This window comes from Suillus plorans, assembly GCF_016647745.1.
Source record: "Suillus plorans strain S12 chromosome Unknown HD556scaffold_81, whole genome shotgun sequence".
Lineage (NCBI taxonomy): Eukaryota > Fungi > Basidiomycota > Agaricomycetes > Boletales > Suillaceae > Suillus > Suillus plorans.
In genome coordinates, this window is record NW_024537465.1 from 216,006 (window position 1) to 233,588 (window position 17,583).

Below are 17,583 nucleotides of genomic sequence, written 5' to 3' on the forward strand. Positions count from 1 at the left end.
GGTTCATGAACTCGCATTCGCTTGGGGCGCCTCAGAGCGGGGACGTCTCAATAAAACATATTTCCCGCCCTACAAGATTCCGACAGTGCTGCACACTCCACGGTCGCAGCACAACATTCCCATCCCACCCGCAATCACCGGCGAAGTCGTTCGCATCATCAAGGAAAAGATATCATCAGGCGTCTACGAGCTGTCAACGGCTGCTTATCGTTTGCGCTGGTTGGGTGTCGTCAAGAAGGACAGCCATTCATTGCACTTAGTCCACGACCTACAACTGCTGAACGAAGTTACCATCCGCAACGCATCGGTTCCGCCATTCCCAGATTTCTTGGCTGAAATGTTCGCCGGATACGCGGTATACGCTATGTTGGATTTGTACGCCAGGTATGATCAGCGCGCGTTACATGTAGACTCGCAAAACATGACAACCTTCGGAACGCCCTTAGGGCCGCATCGCTTAACAACACTTCCACAAGGACATGCTAATGCTGTTCAAGTCTATCAAGGCGACATGGCCTTCATTTTACAGGACGAAATACCCAAGTACACGTCGCCGTTCATTGACGATGTACCAATCAAGTCGGTGTAGAGACTAATATCTCTGTGGGCTTGCAGGGATCTAAAATCCCAATGTCTCTATCACTTCCTAATATAGTGCGACTTATATCTCACTCAGCGCGCTCAAGCGCTTCATCGGCCGCTCGCACGCACCAGCGCTCCGGTCGTTCATCGGTCGCGCATTGGCGCACGCATCCTTGGTTCCGTCGCACATCCTCCGTCCATCCATTCCATGTCCGTTCGGTCCGTCGGTGCGTATTCCGATTCTATTTTCATTTATTCTGACATATCTCCGGCACTTATAACCATATTTCGTATGTTTTCCATCATGGACCCTTATATTACATATTATCTCATACCCGCTTCGCTTCTCGGTTCGCTTTAGCGCTTGACAGCGTGTATCGTAACTTAGTATATATGCATGTGTCTAAACTGTATAATGATCATCTTCCTGCCCGCATATTGTCGGACTCTAAGTCTAAATTCCCTCACATCTCTTAAGTATCTAAAGTACAAACACGAGTGCCCGCCGCCATACATTACTAGAAACTCTGCCAATTAATTTCTGACTCATTAAGAGTCGCTGCGCTCCACCACCCGCACGTGCGCACCGCTTCCACTTAGCGCGCGCTTCCGTTATAAGTCACGCATCGTCGCTTATCGTCGGTCGTCGATACTCATTGGCGCTTTACGTCGCTTTCACTTGCTCGCACGCCTTACCAGGCTTGACCAAGCGCCCGGTCCAGTGTTTCCCTCCACATATACACTTAGAGGAACCTTCTCAGTAGCAATCCCCTTGGGCCGACGTATATCTCGCTCATCGAGGACTACTTGAGTATATCTCACACCACTCATATTACCCCACTTCCAATTCCTCTTCTACATCGGTCAATACCCGATATCAGCGCGAGGATGGCTCTTATGAGACCATACCCAAAAATCCAGGCATCCAACGCTTTATCTGGGAACACTGTATAGTTGTTAACCGCATCTTGCAGCGCCTAGAGAATGTTGGCGCGACGGTATCCGCGACCAAATTTGTATTAGCCGCGCCATCCGCAACCATCATCGGTCACAAGTGTACTTTCAAAGGGCGCATACCCAACGAATCAAAGGTACAAAAGATTCGAGATTGGCCCGAGCCGAAGAACCAGTCACAAGTGCGCGGGTTCCTAGGTACATGCGGTGTCTTGCGTATTTTCATTCATAATTTCTCGTGTATCGCGCGCCCGCTGATTAACCTGACCAAAAAGGATGTTCCGTTCGAGTTCGGCAAAGAGCAGCGTCAAGTGATGCAAATGCTCAAGAACTCCGTTTTAGATTCGCCTGCGCTTCGGCGGGTAGACTATGAAAGCGGCTGCAAAGTCATCCTAGTGGTTGATACTTCGTGTGTCGCAATTGGGTATATCCTGCTACAAGTTGGCGAAGATGGCAAGCGCTACCCCAATCGATTCGGATCAATCACACTCAACGAAGTAGAGAGCCGCTACTCCCAAGCAAAGCTCGAACTTTATGGTTTATATCGCGCGCTGCGCGCCGTGCACGTATACATATTCGGTGTCATCAACTTAACTGTTGAAGTCGACGCGAAGAATATTAAAGGTATGATCAATAATCCCGATTTGCAACCCAACACGACTATCAATCGGTGGATCGTGGGTATTCTTCTATTTCAATTTAATCTTGTTCATGTACCCGCCGTGAAACACGCCAGTGTAGATGGTCTCTCAAGGAGACCGCACACTGACGATGATCCAGAAGAAGATGACGATCATGAGGATTGGATAGACCATGCATACTCATTTGGCTTTGCGATCCTGAATGATAGGACACTCCAAGTAGAGTCGGCCGGCGCCAAATATGATCTAACCACGCATATGATTCCATTCACGCAAGCGCCAAGGCGCTTACCTGTCTTACGCACTTTTCTTGATGTTACAGAACCACTCCAAGACAACCCGCAGATCCCGCGCTCCGAGAAAGCGCAAGTGCTCGATAAGCGCATGGTATTGATAGAACATTTCCTTCTCAACCGCAAGAGACCTGCTGACATTTCAGATGATGTGTTCACCATGTTCGTCAGTCACGCGGCGCGCTTCTTCATTCTTGAAGATAACCTTTGGCGCCGCGAAGCGAACGGCAAGCATCAGACCATGGTGAAGCCGCATAAGCGCTACCAAATTCTGAAGCAAGCGCATGACAACTTAGGGCACAAAGGAATATATGCCGTTCGCTCGCGGCTGCTACTGCATTTTTGGTGGCCGCACATAGATGACAATGTAGAGACTCGTGCCTCTCATTGCGTGATATGGCAGTTTTCACTAGGGAGTACACGGCACGAACTTACAGCATCACTCTGTATGCTGTCCGCAGCTGTTCCTACATGAGGCGCAGCTTTCCCGCGCTTGAGCGCCCTATAGCGCCAGTCATCCGGAAGCATCCATCCACTGTCCACCAAGCCCTCTAGTACGTATATTCCCATTTCTCTTAATTGCATATCATTCCACCTTTATTTTGGACCCTTACTTACATATAGCTTTACATACCTTACTCGGTAGCGCTTCGGCTCCGCATGACAGCGCGTAGGCGCCATATAAGCGCCAGCATTACATACTATTACCCACTTTCCAACTTTCCAACCTACCTCCCACTTACCCACTTACTACCTAGCAGAAGATAGTTGAAATCTACTCTTTGGCACTCACATCTCTTGTCTTGTGTCCTATCATCACTTAAGCAAACTCACTCTTACCCTCACTTGTTTCCACTCACGCGTGCACCTTCGCTTTCCCGCGCCTCGCATCAGCCAACCAGTAGCGCCTTCAGCACCTACTTCTAGATCCTTGCTGCACTTGCTTCCCCTTTAGGGTCGAATGCACTTGTCATCTCAAGTATAGCAGACTAGGCAACGCGCGACCTCACAACATTTATAGATACAGTCAGGAGCATCATTTGTTCCTGTCAGTATCGTTGAACCTTCAGCACGCGGTGTTTACTACTGCAGAACTTATTGCATGGCGCGCATGCCAGTTGTTACGACTAGGATAGGTCGAGCTCTCCCTAGGCGGATTGCCTAATCTGATAGCGGGCTCGCTACTGGAGAGACGGGGGTCTTCTCTCGAATGAGAGGTTCAGGGGTTCCACTAAAGGTAGCGTCGGCTTTCCTTTAGGTGCGGCTTAGACTGAGTGATTGGGATGATCACACAGAGGAAGTTCTGATGAAAACCTAGTAGAATCAAGTAGGGAATATACATGATTCTGTCTGCTCTATATACTGTCGTCCGTGTGCACAGACCAATACTACGTTCGGTAGGTAAGTATGAGTGTATCTATACACGGGCATGTTATCAGATGCCATGCGGCGATTTATCTATGCATGAGGCGTTGCATGCCTCTTCTATTAGTCCTCAAGGCTAAACATGCCTTGTAGTTTAACTGCGCATGCTGCGGCATGCGGCTTCTCTTCTGACCATGAAGCAGAGCTTCTCCATGATCCGGGTCGAGGACCATCTAGGTCCGTCCAGATGTTGCCTAGGCTGGTCTAGGTCATCTAACGGCATCCAGGCCGTTCTAGGCGTCTCTACGAGTCTCCATTGAGTCGGTAAGTCTTCCAAGATGGTGCATATGGCGGGATAGGGGCTAAGGTCATGGTGACCTCCGTAGGAGGGGTTCTCGGTTACATGTTATTGTAACACCAGTTGCAGAAGCGCATAGAAGATCTTACCACTATCAGAGACAAGGTAATGAAGGCGCGTTACGCGTCTGTTCGTGACTTTGAGAAGCGCTTTCGCACAACAATCCGCGATTACGACCATGCGCCCGGCACTTTAGTGCTGGTGCACAACTCGAAGGTGGAATACGAGTTAAGCAAGAAGACAAAGCTGCGATACTTGGGACCAATGGTAATAGTGCGCCGCATGAAAGGAGGCTCATATCTGCTGGCCGAGTTGGACGGCGCTATCTCTAAATTGCGCTATGCAGCGTTCCACGTCATCCCTTATTTTCCATGCAGTAACGAGCGCATCATGGTGACTAGTGTCACTGGTAAAGATGACGAGACTCTTGATCATTTAGCCGACGAAGATATTGATGAACCCGACGAAGACAAACCCGAGCGCATGCTTGATGCTTAGCACTCATCCATTTTCCGCATATCATCTGACATCCTCACCGTGCATATCTGCCCACCGCTTCACTTATCAAAAAGAACAAAAACAATATATAAAACAAAACAACCGCAAAAACATATCATAGATTTCTATTCTCTCTGTTTCACCCCGGGTTTCGACCAGTGACCTCAGTTTCTCACTTTGTCATGTCTCATAACACGCGCATTGCATTGAACATACATCCAACAGACTCTACACTATACAGCCGATCAGCCGACAATAGACCGTCAAGTACATATTACAAAGATAAGTTATTATAGAAGCGCGCGCATAACCACCCCATAGACTTCTATTTCGAACGTGCGCAGCCGCGCCGCACCCATTTTTACTCATAGACTATTCGCCGACAGCACCTAATATCAAGCGACGCACAGGGAATAACGAAAGAATAGACGCGAAAGGATGCCCGATGAAGATAAGCCAAGCGCGCAGCCTGCGTGACCGCCGTATTTTCCTTATGACTTTATATTATTTCCCGTGCTTACTATTATTTTCCCTTACTTAATCAGGCCGGCGGATCGAATCAGGCATGGAAATGGAATAGGACATGGATATCAGACCGGACGCAACAAAAACTATCTATAGGCGCACCAGGCGCCAGGACTACCGCAGACATTATAGTACAGGGCGCATTGGCGCTGAAGGTGAGGAATCTTGACTGTGGGTGAACACACTAAAAGAAGGGGGCTCTACAGCAAGACCTGGATACGAGAATATGACTCGACCCAAAGGACAGCTACTGAGAGAAGTTCCTCACAAATAAGGTGGAGGGAAACTCTGTCAACTAGACGGGCGCTGGTAGGCGCGAGAAGATAACACGCACGAAGGCGCGCGTGATGCGAGGGGCACGCGCATATGCGGAAGCGCACTTATGAGCAATAAGGGATGTAGTTTCAAGTATAGAGGAGGTGCAAGCTGTAGCAGATAGAGAGTATAATCTGATTTCAAGTACTAAGGTGCACTATACAACTTGCAGTATACTGAGATAAACGGGGGGAAAAGTAGTAACCAAAGTAAAAAAAACTTCCCTCTATGTCATATCCCGTATTCCGGACCTACATCCGACAATATTCCCACGCCTCATCCGGACCTTCGGACGCCCTATCCATGTCTCCAGTCCTCTACCCATCCGGATCCCTGCACCTCTGCACATCCACATCCGCGCATCCATGTCCAGATCCCTTTACCTCCGTACATCACACCTCCATACCTCCGCAGCTAGCCTGCATCATTCATCCTTTGTCCTATTGCCCTAATATCATATCCCGTATATCCACGCTTCTTGTCCGGACATCCGGTCCGGTCCGATCCGATATACGATAAGCTTCCTAATTCATTTCCTGTGCATATAACGTTGACACAGCCTATTCCTCTATTCGGTATTCCTTGTCCTCGGTATCTCGGTTATACTTACTACCGGTACGCTTACTGATCTGTTAACCTATGCTTCATTTCCAACTTGCGCTTGATAACTTTGCTTATGCTTCATACATAGCCTCGGACGCTTGCTTACTGATCTTTCCGTTATTTCCTTAGTATATAAACTCTTGTATATGTCCTGTAGTTCCTCAGTCTGAATATCATATTAGTCCTCGCACTAGATCTCACTCTAAGTCCTCACATCAGTTCTAGTCTATCGACTTAGTCAATATCCATCTCGGGCCTAGGGAGAAATTCCCTAGGCCAGAGCTCCGCTTATCCGCTCATCCGATCCTCCGAAGTTTCCGGACGTTCGTCCGAAACTTTCCCGCGGTCCTCCGGACCTATTCTGCTTCGGACTTTGTCCTTGCAGCCTTTCCTCTGTTTGCTTCTACTTAGGACTTGTCCTAAGTAGCCATTACACGTATCCGTATCAGGACGAAACCTCATCGTAATTTCCGGAAGTTCCTCCAGAACTTTCCCGCACTCGTCCGGAAGTTACTTGCACTCGTCCGGAAAGTCCTTCCAAACTTTCCCGCGCTTCGGATGTCCTTCGGACGTCCTTGGACTTTCTTCGGACATCATTCTGAAATTAAAGGCACATACTTGGGTAAGGGGCGCAGCGCACGAGCTGAAGCCAAGCCCCTCAGAATCAGTCCTACCCTTTGTGCATGGTCTTAACACTCTATTTAAGAAGGGAGATAGCGCTATGTGGCGCTTCCGAGCGCGGTACCAAACCGAGTAACCATATCAACTCTAAATATAATCTAAGGTCTAAGATAGACTTTCTGTATGTAAGTGCGGGGATCGGACCGAGTGCACGTCAATTCAGTGAAAGAGATAAGAATAACGCACCAGTAAATCAGTGAGGACATAGGACGGACAGACAGACGGGTAGGCGCGAGAAGACCTAAGGGGAGGCGCACGGACACACGCGGAAGCGCGCGAATGAGGCGTGTACGTAGGGCGCGCGCGCGGGAGCACGTATGACTGATCCTTTTGATAAGAGCTGGAATATGTAAGGAATATGTGGTTCATAGGGCCGTATGTCCGGCATTGAGAGGTGTGAGTCTCTACAGCGCCAACAAGCCAGGATATGAAACTAAAGTATTCTAAAAGGTCCTAATCTATTCCTCAAGCATCTCGCTAAGCTCCTTCTCCCACGACCCCCAATTGTGCGCAAGAATGTACAGCCGGTTGCTCATATGAAGCAACTCGGACTCTTGGATGCGGGAATGTTGACACATATCGGTCAAAGCAACGCGGTACTTATCATTGCGAGCATGAAGCGAGGCGTTTTCAGCGTGAAGCCACGTGGTTTTGGCGCACGCCTCCTCCAGCTCATTGTCGACATCCAGATGAGGACACTTTGGAGCAGGGGCAGGACAGGAATAGAGCTGCCGCTTCACATATTACAGTGACCTATCTCCGTATAATACGAGGGAACGGACATGCATAATATCCCGTATGATACGGGCCAGCGGACCATGGGCCCATGATAAAAATATCCTCGACTATGACGGATGGGCCGGGAGGCAAATTATTCCCGATGGAGACGGGTGGGCCCATGCAGGGAATATATAGAGTAGATGAGTGGGCCGATGTACATGAATATTAGGTAGACGGGTGGGCCGAGGTAGTTGGATATTATGCAGATGGGTGTATTAAGGTAGATGTGTATGAGATAGATGGGTAGGTACTTGTTATCACATTCACGGGTGGGCCCAGACACATATTAAATTAGACGGGTGGGCCGAGGGTATTATAAAATATTGTATTAGACGGGTGGGCCGAGGGTGTTGTATGGGATGTTGTATTAGACGGGTGGGCCGAGGGTGGTATAAAATATAGATGGGTGGGCCCATGTGTATCATAATTGTAGACATGATGGAGCTGAGGTAGTTGTACATCAACCAAATCAGAGGAGGTAATAAATCAAAGTTACCAAGTTCCCGGAGCAGCAGGTGATCTCCTGACATGGCCTTTGATGGTGCACAGGTTGTCTTGCAGAATGTGGAATCCGGGGTGCGAAGCTTGTGTTGCCCTACGAGAAGCCAAGTTCCGACCACCAGAATTTGAGTCAACTGTACCGAGCTCCGAGTTCCGAGTTCCGGGACCCGGAACTCAACACATAATTTAGTTAATACTTTCCGTGTTAAATGGCCAACCAAAGTTGAGATGTTTCTGAAGAGAGCAGCAGGTGCTCTCTTGACATGGCCTTTGATGGTGCGTAGGTTGTCTTGCAGAATGTGGAATCCGGGGTGCGAAGCTTGTGTTGCCCTACGAGAAGCCAAGTTCCGACCACCAAAATGTGAGTCAACCGTACTCAGAGGAGGTAATAAATCAAAGTTACCGAGTTCCCGGAGCAGCAGGTGATCTCCTGACATGGCCTTTGATGGTGCACAGGTTGTCTTGCAGAATTTGGAATCCGGGGTGCGAGGCTTGTGTTTCCCTACAAGAAGCCAAGTTCCGACCACCCAAATTTGGGTCAACCGTACCGACTTCCGAGTTCCGGGACCCGGGAGTCGACAAATGAATATCTGATGACCAGCACACTTCCAATCAGGTAGTATTTCATTGAGCAATGGATAATAATACATCTTTGACAGCCAAAATTATCTCAGGCTCCCTTATCTGATCCTCTCTATCTCCACCCCCTTTAACACCAAAGTCCGGACATTCAGCATTCAGTGTCTGATTTCCCAAGATTAACATCCAGCATGAACGGTTCTTCCCCTTCCACTCCTGATAGTATAAACATCTGGCGCACTTGGGCCCTGACTGTGACTTATGAAGCAGGGGAATATACCGAACAGAAATTCAAGGCAGAGAAGACTGGAGGAGGCCCAGTCATACCTTCCCCCAACCTAGACACTGATCTGGTGATGGCGTGCGATCGCTTGGCTGATGTACTCATAAAGGCATATAAAAATCCCAGTGGGTCTTCCTGCAGATTCGGAAAATTCATTTTATCATTCAAATTCCTGCATGACAGTTCAGATGCAGGTGGATATTGCAAGATATAGCAAATTGATCTCCCCGAAGGACACCGGGCATAATGAACAGAGAGAGGCTAGGTTGCTTGAGAGGTGTCCTCCTGGCCATGAAGGCAAAAGGTTGGTCGACGAACCTGCCACAATTCTCGATGCATCCGGTGCCATCATCGCATGGTACCTCCCAGACGCCCTGACCGACACCACCCAGGTGTGTAATATACATTGTTACTCAATGGATATTGAATATCAAATGGAACCTACAGAAGGAAATCAGGGAAGCCACCAATTTGCTCGCTCCAAGCCTCGAAAAAAGTGTAAGGGCTGATGGCAATTGGCGAACTAATCAAAAGTGGTTCAACCGGGGCTCGGAAGATGTTGGGGCAACTCCCGGATGCATCAATTTATCTCCGGCATGGTTTCAACAGGGACACGAGGTAGGATCTGATGAGATGGTGATTCCGGCAGTCATACTCACCAATCCCAAAGAATGTGTCCGATCCGGAGGTATCTGCATCATTGAAGGGACCTTCCTGCGAGAATATCCTCAAAGCCATTTCAAGGCCAGCAGCCATCGCGTCCGCGGCACTCAGAGTCATGCATCCTGAGCAGTACTGGGCAGGGTTGCGAACCTTGTCAAACCTAGGACATATAGCAGTAAGCAAGGATCTGCCACAGATGCCGGAGGCCCTGCAGTACTGGGCATCGGTGTTTAACACCCTCTCCATCATTTCCAATCGGGAAACCCCAAATCATCGAGACCATTTGTCCATTGCTGAATGCTTCGACATTCTCACCACCGTGGGGAACTATTCTAATGCTCGGATGACAATGCCAAGCCTTCAGCTGGAGTTCAAGTACAATTCCGGCTGTATGATTGCGTTTTCCGGAAGGATTGTGAGACATGGAGTTTATGATGTGGAAGGGGATCGGATTGCTTGGGCATGGTATATGAGGGATTCTGTTCACATTTACGCTGGTGTTCCATCATGTGGATGGGCTAGTGTGGATGGTCCATACAGTGTGTGAAAGATCAAACAAAGAGCATGCATTGTGACCTATATACATTCCAACAAATGAATACCATGTACCAATAGTTATCTGGACCTCAATACTCAATTGTGAGCATTTGCGAAGTGATATATGGGACTGAATAATTTGGATGCGAGCCTCGGTATTCGATAATCGGAACTCGGGACTTGACATATGGGAGTCCCGAGTGCCGGGGTACTGAGTCCCGACACCCGGACCTCAGCACTTGATATTTGAGACTGGGGGAAGATGTATCAATATGCTCAAATTAACATTTGTTATTGCCGTACACATTTGACAAAACCCTGAACCCCGACATTGTGAACTCGGGACTCGACACTGTTCTGAATACCGAGTCCCGGAAGCCCAGGTCCCGAGTCCCGAATTTCGGAGTTCGGGGTTCGGCGACCCGGAGCTCGGCAACTGTGTTGGGTGTCAGGGTATGCGGAGCATTGGAGATAGCATGTGTCAGTATTTTGCATTTCATGGTTCATGTTTGGCTGACACATGCTATCTCCAATGTTCCGGATACCCTGACACCCAACACAGTTGCCGAGCTCCGGGTTGCCGAACCCCGAACTCCGAAATTCGGGACTCGGGACCTGGGTTTCGGGACTCGGGACTCGGAGCTCGTGACCTGGGACTCGACAGTGTTCTAAATACCGAGTCCCTGACGCCCGATTCTATAATCACGAAAGATTCCATAATCACGAAAGATGAACCATGAAACGCAGAATACTGACACATGCTATCTCCAATGCTCCGGATACCCTGACACCCAACACAGTTGCCGAGCTCCGGGTCACCGAGTCCCGAAGCCTGAGTCCCGAGTCCCGAATTTCGGAGTTCGGGGTTCGGCGACCCGGAGCTCGGCAACTGTGTTGGGTGTCAGGGTATGCGGAGCATTGGAGATAGCATGTGTCAGTATTTTGCATTTCATGGTTCATGTTTGGCTGACACATGCGATCTCCAATGTTCCGGATACCCTGACACCCAACACAGTTGCCGAGCTCCGGGTTGCCGAACCCCGAACTCCGAAATTCGGGACTCGGGACCTGGGTTTCGGGACTCGGGACTCGGAGCTCGTGACCTGGGACTCGACAGTGTTCTAAATACCGAGTCCCTGACGCCCGATTCTATAATCACGAAAGATTCCATAATCACGAAAGATGAACCATGAAACGCAGAATACTGACACATGCTATCTCCAATGCTCCGGATACCCTGACACCCAACACAGTTGCCGAGCTCCGGGTCACCGAGTCCCGAAGCCTGAGTCCCGAGTCCCGAATTTCGGAGTTCGGGGTTCGGTGACCCGGAGCTCGGCAACTGTGTTGGGTGTCAGGGTATCCGGAGCATTGGAGATAGCATGTGTCAGTATTCTGTGTTTCATGGTTCATCTTTCGTGATTATGGAATCTTTCGTGATTATAGAATCGGGCGTCAGGGACTCGGTATTTAGAACACTGTCGAGTCCCAGGTCACGAGCTCCGAGTCCCGAGTCCCGAAACCCAGGTCCCGAGTCCCGAATTTCGGAGTTCGGGGTTCGGCAACCCGGAGCTCGGCAACTGTGTTGGGTGTCAGGGTATCCGGAACATTGGAGATCGCATGTGTCAGCCAAACATGAACCATGAAATGCAAAATACTGACACATGCTATCTCCAATGCTCCGCATACCCTGACACCCAACACAGTTGCCGAGCTCCGGGTCACCGAACCCCGAACTCCGAAATTCGGGACTCGGGACTCAGGCTTCGGGACTCGGTGACCCGGAGCTCGGCAACTGTGTTGGGTGTCAGGGTATCCGGAGCATTGGAGATAGCATGTGTCAGTATTCTGCGTTTCATGGTTCATCTTTCGTGATTATGGAATCTTTCGTGATTATAGAATCGGGCGTCAGGGACTCGGTATTCAGAACACTGTCGAGTCCCAGGTCACGAGCTCCGAGTCCCGAGTCCCGAAACCCAGGTCCCGAGTCCCGAAACCCGAGTCCCGAGTCCCGAATTTCGGAGTTCGGGGTTCGGTGACCCGGAGCTCGGCAACTGTGTTGGGTGTCAGGGTATCCGGAGCATTGGAGATCGCATGTGTCAGCCAAACATGAACCATGAAACGCAAAATACTGACACATGCTATCTCCAATGCTCCGGATACCCTGACACCCAACACAGTTGCCGAGCTCCGGGTCGCCGAACCCCGAACTCCGAAATTCGGGACTCGGGACCTGGGCTTCCGGGACTCGGGTGCAAGATTTTTGAATGCATAGAATATTTTACATCTTGTATACAATGAACACTGAATGGGACTACACTCCTTTGCCTTTCCTCAATTTCTCTAACATGTCAGTGTACATCTTCACCTCTGCCATCTTGGCTTTGATGCCCTCATCTTGCTCCTCCATCAATGCTTCCATGCGTTCTTTAATCCACCTCAGTCCCATAAGTGGTGGAGTCGAAGTGTTTCTCAACTTCTCTGGAAGAACCAAAGCATCATCCTCAACATTAAGCTAGAACAGATAAGTCATCAATCAAGGCAATTCAGCTAACATCTTACCGCCCAATACTGGTAGTGAGAGACGCAGGAAGCCATTATTTCATCCCACTGCCATGGTTGATCCGGGATTGTGGTGTTTCCCATCCACCATGGACATGTATATGCAAACACAATCCGGGACGGATGTCCTGCAATTGCCTCATCATCAAATGAAAGGAGGTGGAATGAAAAGACGTCGTCCGGAACCGTGTTCCAGGTTAGCATGGGATACAACTTAAGGATATAAGCGACAGGGACCGGAAGAACCGACACGATATTCTGTGAAGCTGAGTACTGCAGGAGTGGTGTGACAAAAGTCTGCTCAAATTTTTAGCATTGACCAACAAAGTCATCAGGGCAGTGGTAACATACATTCATCTCCCATTGCAGCCCGGCTTTAAAATACTTTATCCGGTCAGAAGATAGACCATTGTTGGCAGCTTCCGTCTGATATTGAGAGATGCATGCACGGACCCGCGATCCAGCCATTGCCAATGTGCAGGAAATAGTTCCAAGGCTCAGCTTCAGGGGTCGGTAATGGCTTCCGGCATTCAGAGTGCCAGAAGTGGATGCAGGAGTTGCAGGCATGGCTAATACAGGACTATGGCGCTGGCAATGCAAGTGAAAGATGGTGAAGATGTGAAGATAAGAATCACTGATGGATGGATACGAAATTCAAACTCCGACATGGGCTGACCCGGACAATTCCCGGGCCTCAATTATGTATGTGGAAAAAGGGACTTCATGAGAAAACAATGTTCATTCATCTCCAGCCTCTATCAACACATTTTGTAGGTCTTGAAAAGCTGCCTGCGCATCCTGTGCGAGCAATGAATACATTCGCGATTGCCTTCCGGCATAGCATCCGTGACCCGGAAGGCGTTTCTCCAATGATTCCTGCATGTGGTCGCCCCATTGGGTTGCTTTCCACAAAAAGAACTTACATGTCCAATCCATCTCCAATTTGACCAATATCATTTCTTCCCTCCATCGATCTCGTAGTGCCTTTGCCCGCAGCCAATGGACTCGGTAAACTTGGCATGGGTCCAGTCAGGTAACCGTGGGATATGACATGCAAGCAGGAACTCACATTCCTCATTCCACGATTGATCAGGACCCCCGAGGTCGACTTCAACAGACCAAAACCAAGCCAAAGATTCATTTCGTTGACCTCGGGCATTTGGGTCGCCCACTGCAGTGCTGATTTTGAGTTGCTCGCGAAGCAGGGGTTTGTATTTCTGAAGCTGGTCTTGCCCCGGCTCAAGTTTCATCATTTGCTTCCTGGTCTTTGTATATATGCTGGCATGGAGGGAGACTGCCTGCTGCACCGACGTCACCTGGGACCAAGCTCGAGTTTTCAGGGCCTGGGATTTGGCCTGCCGAACGGTTGTTCGGAACAGGATGGCCTTGTTGCAAAGGTAAATGCGGAGATTGTGAAGGGCATCATTGGCCTGCCCTTCACGAAGAGACATCTCCAGGGGAATCAGATCCTCTGCCATGCATCGTCTGCATCTATCAACACCCAGGTTTGATGGCAACGGGATTACAGTGAGCTCGGGAGAGTTTGTCCATGTATGAGATGTCTCTGTGAAATCCGCCGGGTCATCATCGAGATCATCTAGAATGTCTACGTTCAAGTCCTCAGGTTCATCATCTGCATCAAATCCCTCCCCGAGATGTGTTAGAGCAGACCGAGCAAATCCATCTATCTGGCCTTGGAGCCGATCACGTTGACGGGCAATGTCTAATCTCTGTGTCTCAGTGGATCTTCTTCCGATCCTTCGGACCTCGATGAGCAATGCAATCTGAGCCTCTTCAATTGCTAACCCTGTTGATATCCACGTCGCCACAGATCTGCGAGAGGGTGCTGCATTGCGGGCGTTACCCTCCTCTAATAATCTAAGCTCGATCTCCTTTTTGCTTGGTGCTGAGTGCAATATTAATTCCGACCTCAATGGAGACAATGGAACTCAACGTACCCTTTTTTATATTGATCTCATATTCATCCATCGCCGCAGGATCATTCAATCTGCTTGACTGAGCTATCCTCTCCCTGGCTAACCATTCTGTCTTCAAATGTGAGGGTGCTGCTTCATCGAGTCTGTCGAATGCCTTTCCACTTTCCGAGATGCCATTCCTCGCCAGCTTGTATTTCCGGCATAGAGTCCTTTTCATGCGAATCATCTTGCAGAAATTGGAGTCATTCATCTGATAATCAAGGCATTCCTTTCGGTGGGGAGATGACATTCCCCGAGCAGCAGGGGAAATCAGATTGAGCCGTGCCCATAGCGTCTCCATGATCTCTCCGTCGATCCGACCAATGCCTTCAATAAAGTTAGAAGCATATCGGACATAGCAGCTGTCCTGATGGCCATGAATGTGCCACAACTGTTACGGACTAGGATAGTTCGAGCTCTCCCTAGGCGGATTGCCTAATCTGATAGCGGGCTCGCTATTGGAGAGACGGGGATCTTCTCTCGAATGAGAGGTTCGGGGGTTCCACTTAAGGTAGCGTCGGCTTTCCTTAAGGTGCGGCTTAGACTGAGTGATTGGGATGATCACACAGAGGAAGTTCTGATGAAAACCTAGTAGAATCAAGTAGGGAATATACATGATTCTGTCTGCTCTATATACTGTCGTCCGTGTGCACAGACCAATACTACGTTCGGTAGGTAGCTGTAAGTGTGTCTATACAAGGGCATCTTATCTGATGCCATGTGGTCGATTATCTATACATGAGGCTTACCATGCCTCTCTTATCTGTCCTCAAGGCGTAGCATGCCTTTGAGTCTAACTGCGCATGCTGAGGCATGCGGCTTGTCTTCTGACCATGAGGCAGAGCTTCCTCATGATCCGGGTCGAGGATCATCAAGGTCCGTCCAGATGTTGCCTAGGCTGGTCTAGGTCATCTAACGGCATCCAGGCCATTCTAGGCATCTCTACGAGTCTCCGTTGAGTCGGTAAGTCTTCCAAGACGGTGCATATGGTGGGATAGGGGCTAAGGTCATGATGACCTCCGTAGGAGGGGTTCTCGGTTACATGTTATTGTAACACAACCCAATTCCGGGAATGATGGTTAGTTGTGGTGCCATGTCTAGAAATCGACTTCGATCCACCCGAACCCGAAAGTGTTTGTTGTATTGACAATTAATATCATAGAAGGTGACAGCCCTGGTGATGCCTTCCATGTTGTGCCGGGAAGCCTCGCAAAGGGCGTAGTCCATGTTCATTTGTCTGCAAGTGACCCATGGTTAACTCGTGAATGAGGAATGGTGGATGTGGCTTGCCTTTCGCCTTTCTGAAAATCCACCATGGAGTGAGGGACAAAGCAACCGTGTCTGGCACAGGCAACTCCCCCGATACCGGTGGACTCCAGCTTGTGCCGAGCAGCATTAGCTTGATTTACTGCCCGGTGGTTGTTGCAGCTTGATTTTTCCACCATGTCAGCAGCCTCTGCCAGATGCATTTTATACCTGTCCTTTCCTACCATGAATCCAAGCCCATCGGAAAGCCAAACTTCATCGAATGGCTTAATGGGATGCAGATGTTCGGCTTTGAAATTTCCATCCATCACAAATGACCGGGTGTATTTCCAGCTTGGATCGCTAGTATTATTATGGAGGCCACATTGGTTGAGAATAGGACTCACTCATCAAGCAATTCATCCTCTGACAACAGCACATTAATCCCTGGCTGAGGACACGCCGGGCAAAATAATGCGAGTTCTCCTGTGCTCGGGTTATCAGAACGATGGCCAAAGCCATGCCATTTCATTGTCTTCAACTGCCTCCACTGTCGAGCGACCCTCATGAGCTCTCTGTATCGGTCCTTGCAATGTGCTTTGTCAATATGATGTCCAGTAGATGAAGAGGGTAAGGCATTACCGGAACAAGGTGTGGAAACATGCTGGAGGTCATTCGCCGGAGCTTGCTGTAATAGTTCATCGCCGAGGTGCCGCATTCAAGGCTGTCCAGTAGAAAATCATTGAGCACTCTGAAGGTGAACACAGTCTTTGGCCTGTTGAAAGATGCAGGGAAAAATCTGTGTCGAAACATTTGAATGTCCGGACTCATGGCATTCGGACATTCACAACATCGAATCTCCAGGCGATGAACTCCGGACTTGTCTACAATGACCATGGTGTTTTCCTTTGGCTGGAACTCGGGTCCGGACACAAATGGCAGATCTTCAGGCTCGAGCAGGTCTTCAGGTTCATCTTCTTCAAACAAATTCACCGATCAGTGACCTCCGGACATTGTTTGCCATCATGGCCAAGTGTATAATGAGTCCCACATGAGCGAGACAACTCCGCTCAAAGAATCGCCCATTCCATTGACTGATCCAGTGGAAAGGATTGCTACGATGTTGACTCCTGCAACAGCCCGTGCAATAGAGTGGCTCGCCAAGACAATCTTGACATTTGTACACCCCATCCTGTTCGCAGATGATGCATCTCCTGTCTTCTGGTGGAGCTTCTCGATCAAGGAGGTGATGTAGATATGATTCCTGCCTTGGCAGCCATTGCCTGAGGTAGTCATTTTGACTCTGTATTTTGAATGCTTAGCCATAGTTTAAATGACACTCCAACATTGTACATGAACTTGCCATGGTTTTTGGGAGTTGCAAAGGCTCAAAGGAGCCTTGGTCCTGCTCATAAGTATTGTCAGGAAAGTCTTCCCAAGGAGGTGGTGCCTCAACAGGCTGAATTGTTGGTGATTCTGGGGGAGAGTTAGGCATGGACCTGTAGGCATGTCGCCTCGTGCTTGCAAGTGGGACCTTGACCCAAGTCTTCCTACCTTTGCTGCCCTTGCTTCCACCCTGTGAGATTTTTGCACTGGGGTGCATCTACCTATCTTCATCTTGTTTACTAATGTTGCAAGCAAG

The 17,583-nt window shown here is 49.3% G+C and overlaps 3 protein-coding genes across 3 annotated transcripts; 1 reads left to right on the top strand and 2 right to left on the bottom strand.

Moving 5' to 3' along the window:
* Positions 1–9,155: 9,155 nt before the first annotated feature.
* On the top strand, positions 9,156–9,865 carry HD556DRAFT_1219687 (uncharacterized protein; the record flags this gene model as incomplete). Its single annotated transcript, XM_041296768.1, has 3 exons — positions 9,156–9,350; positions 9,406–9,576; positions 9,629–9,865. Coding segments are annotated over 3 exons (603 nt in total), but the record flags the coding sequence as incomplete, so codon positions are not given.
* Positions 9,866–12,472: 2,607 nt separating this feature from the next.
* Positions 12,473–13,287, bottom strand: HD556DRAFT_1448968 (uncharacterized protein; the record flags this gene model as incomplete). The annotated part of the gene is made up of 3 exons (XM_041307518.1): positions 12,473–12,673; positions 12,721–13,017; positions 13,072–13,287. 3 exons carry the CDS (start codon positions 13,285–13,287, stop codon positions 12,473–12,475), a joined length of 714 nt encoding a protein of 237 aa, XP_041154665.1.
* A 171-nt stretch (positions 13,288–13,458) lies between these two features.
* HD556DRAFT_1530609 (uncharacterized protein) lies at positions 13,459–17,045 on the bottom strand (the record flags this gene model as incomplete). Its single annotated transcript, XM_041309460.1, has 7 exons — positions 16,584–17,045; positions 16,349–16,527; positions 15,987–16,295; positions 15,756–15,933; positions 14,679–15,087; positions 13,790–14,626; positions 13,459–13,733 (listed from the first exon to the last, which is right to left on the bottom strand). Exons 1-7 carry the CDS (start codon positions 16,836–16,838, stop codon positions 13,459–13,461), a joined length of 2,442 nt encoding a protein of 813 aa, XP_041154666.1. The 5' UTR covers positions 16,839–17,045.
* Positions 17,046–17,583: the final 538 nt, after the last annotated feature.